The 2,505-nt window shown below is 61.4% G+C and overlaps 1 protein-coding gene across 1 annotated transcript; it reads right to left on the bottom strand.

The window, feature by feature from the left end:
- Positions 1-201: 201 nt before the first annotated feature.
- On the bottom strand, positions 202-1,886 carry CDKN1C (cyclin dependent kinase inhibitor 1C). Its single transcript, XM_051621300.1, has 3 exons — positions 1,249-1,886; positions 1,032-1,158; positions 202-913 (listed from the first exon to the last, which is right to left on the bottom strand). Exons 1-2 carry the CDS (start codon positions 1,706-1,708, stop codon positions 1,037-1,039), a joined length of 582 nt encoding a protein of 193 aa, XP_051477260.1. The 5' UTR covers positions 1,709-1,886; the 3' UTR covers positions 202-913; positions 1,032-1,036.
- Between the last annotated feature and the right edge of the window lie 619 nt (positions 1,887-2,505).

The raw sequence follows: 2,505 nt of genomic DNA, 5'->3' as shown, positions 1-2,505 counted from the left end.
TCCTCTGCATGGTAGGCAATCTTCGCGGGGCGTGAAGGGGGAAGCGCGGTCCCCGCGGCGGCGCCGAGCGCCGAGAGCGCCTGGTGCCCGCGTAAAGGGAAGAGCCCCCCCGCCCCCCGAAAGGCGGAGAGATGGGCTCGGCTCCACCGCCCCAGCCTCCCCCTACAGACGTCTGCACAGCACACACCAATCAGCCTTGCAGAAGTTTCCTGGCTTGTTTTATTTATTTATTTATATTATTGAAGTTGTGGCATTATTTGCAATTGCAGTGGTACAGACCAGCTCAGGAACCATTGAAACAGATTTGTCTTCAAGTCAAGTCTAAAAAATATTTTGATTCATAGCTACATCTTGTGAATGCAACAAAAAATTTTCCACTATAAAAATAAATTTACATTTTTGTAAATAACAAAAGCAAATATAGTGCCCTTTGGCTTAACAAAAAAAAACCAAAACAAACACAAGACTATTGGATGTCCAAAGTTATCCACATTTCTGACATAAATAGAAAATATAAGTTAGTATAACTCTTAAAAAAGTTTTGTACAAATATACACTTGGTTTTTTCCTTTTTTCTGTTTCTTTTTTTTTTCCTTTTTTTTTTTCACTGAAGAGTTCAGCAGAGATTAAACATTTCATATAAATGACTTTTAAAGCTTTACACTTCTGGCCAGTGTACTCACATTAGGCATAATACATTTCTATATAAAACGTAATAAATTGCACAGTTGTACGTTAACACTGCTCCGTGCGCGGCCGCGGCCGGCGGGCAGGCGCTCCGGCTCCGTTCCAGCTCCCGGTCCCGGTCCATGAAGGCGCCGGGGGGGGTCTCAGCTCGCCGCGCTGCCCACCCTGGCCCCCCCCTGCCTCCGGGGGCGCCGCGCCTCTCCCGTGGGTGCTGTAGTGCAAAACTCTGGGGGAGAACAAAAAGGAGAAAACAAAAAATTAGGAAAAAAAAAAAAAAGGCGGGGGGAGAAGAGCGACGCAGCAAGCGCCCGGACATCCCCGCCCGCCCCCGGGGCGCTCCTCACCTGGCTCACCGGAGCCGCTTGCGGGGGGTCTGCTCAGCCGGCACGGCGGCGGGGGACGACGGGCAACCGGCGGGACGATCCGCCGCCGCCTTGGGCTCCACCGGCCTTTTCCGCTTCGCGAAGAAATCTGCAGGGGGGACGAGAGGGAGAGGGGTGCCCGTCAGCCGCTGCGGGACGCCCGCCACCCGCTGAGGCTCCCCTCAGCACCCCCACGCACCTGTGATGCGGGCCGTCGGGCCCCTCCGGCGGGGCCGCATGCCGCAGCGGCGGGGCGCGGCGCGGTTCTCCCGGCTCAGGCGGCCGCCGGGCCCCTTGGCGGCGGCGGCGGAGGGCGGCGGCGGGGACGGGGGCGCCCGGCAGAGGGGGACGCGGTGCCGCCCCACCTGCAGCGTCTCCCGGTAGAAAGCGGGGACGGCGCCGCCCTCCACCTCCTCCCAGCGCAGGCGGCCGGGCCCCGGGAGCGGCGTGTCGGTGTGGAAGTTGTAGTCCCAGCGGCGCTGGTCGTCCTCCCCCATCTCTCGCAGGCGGTTCCGCAGCTCCCGACCCAGCTCCTCGTGGTCCACCGGCCCGAAAAGGCTCCTGCAGACGGGGCTGCGGCCGTGCCCGGCCAGGGCTCGCCGGGCGGAGAGGCGCTCCAGGGCGGCCGTAGCGGCGCCGGAGAGGTGCACGTTGGACATCGCCACGGGGGAGAACTCGGAGTGGGTGGGGTAGGATGGGGTGCGGTGGGCTGGGAAGGGGTGGGTGCCCCCCCGCTGCTCCTCTCCTCCCGTCCCGATCGCGTTCCGGCCGGACTTGCCTCTTGCCTCTGAACCCCTACCCCCGGCCGCCTGGCTTTTAAACCCCGCTCTCCGCGAGTGCGAGCAAAACAACTATTAGCATAATAGTATTTCCCTGCCATCGGCCCGCCGCGATTGGCGGGGGCCCCCCCGCCGCCCCCCGGCCCCTGGCGGCAGCCCTCCTGCCCGCGCCCTCCATTGGCTGCGGCGGGCAGCGCCGCTCCGCCGCCGGCCGCATTGGCCCGGCCCGGCCCCGCCGCGGCCCGGGGGGGCGGCCCCGGCGCTGGCCCGGCCCCGGGGGGCGGCCGCCGCCTTCCCCGCCCGCCGCCGCCTTCCCCGCCCGCTGCCGGCCCCGCTGCCTTTGTCTTCTGCCGGCCGTGGCTCCGCCGCGGCTTCCTACCCGACGACTTTTGGGGGTTGTTGTTTTTTTTTTTCCCCGCTCTGTGCTGCCTTTTCAACGTGTAGGGGTGTGTGTGTCTGTATTGTCGTTATTATTATTTTTATGATTATTACTATTTTTTTGCCGAGAGGCATCGCCGTCAGCGTTCGTGCGGGGTTTGGGGTTTGGGGTTTGGGGCTGGGGAGGTGATGCGTGTGGATGCAAACGGGATCGTTTCTGGCTTGGGGTTCTTCATTACGCTGCTGCAAAACAAAGCGAGATGCTTGCAGATTTCAAAACAAGCTGAAGGCTATTTTTA

The sequence above is a fragment of the Apus apus genome, chromosome 5, assembly GCF_020740795.1.
Source record: "Apus apus isolate bApuApu2 chromosome 5, bApuApu2.pri.cur, whole genome shotgun sequence".
In the NCBI taxonomy this organism is placed as follows: domain Eukaryota; kingdom Metazoa; phylum Chordata; class Aves; order Apodiformes; family Apodidae; genus Apus; species Apus apus.
Note: the sequence above shows the minus strand (reverse complement) of the source record. Positions and strands in the feature narration are given on the sequence as shown.

Excerpts from the sequence above, each read along its gene's own strand:
- CDKN1C (XM_051621300.1), bottom strand. The coding sequence starts at position 1,708 with ATGTCCAACGTGCACCTCTCCGGCGCCGCTACGGCCGCCCTGGAGCGC. Across the intron at positions 1,159-1,248 it reads CCCGACGGCCCGCATCACAG|ATTTCTTCGCGAAGCGGAAA; the intron begins GTGCGTGGGGGT and ends TCCCCCCTGCAG.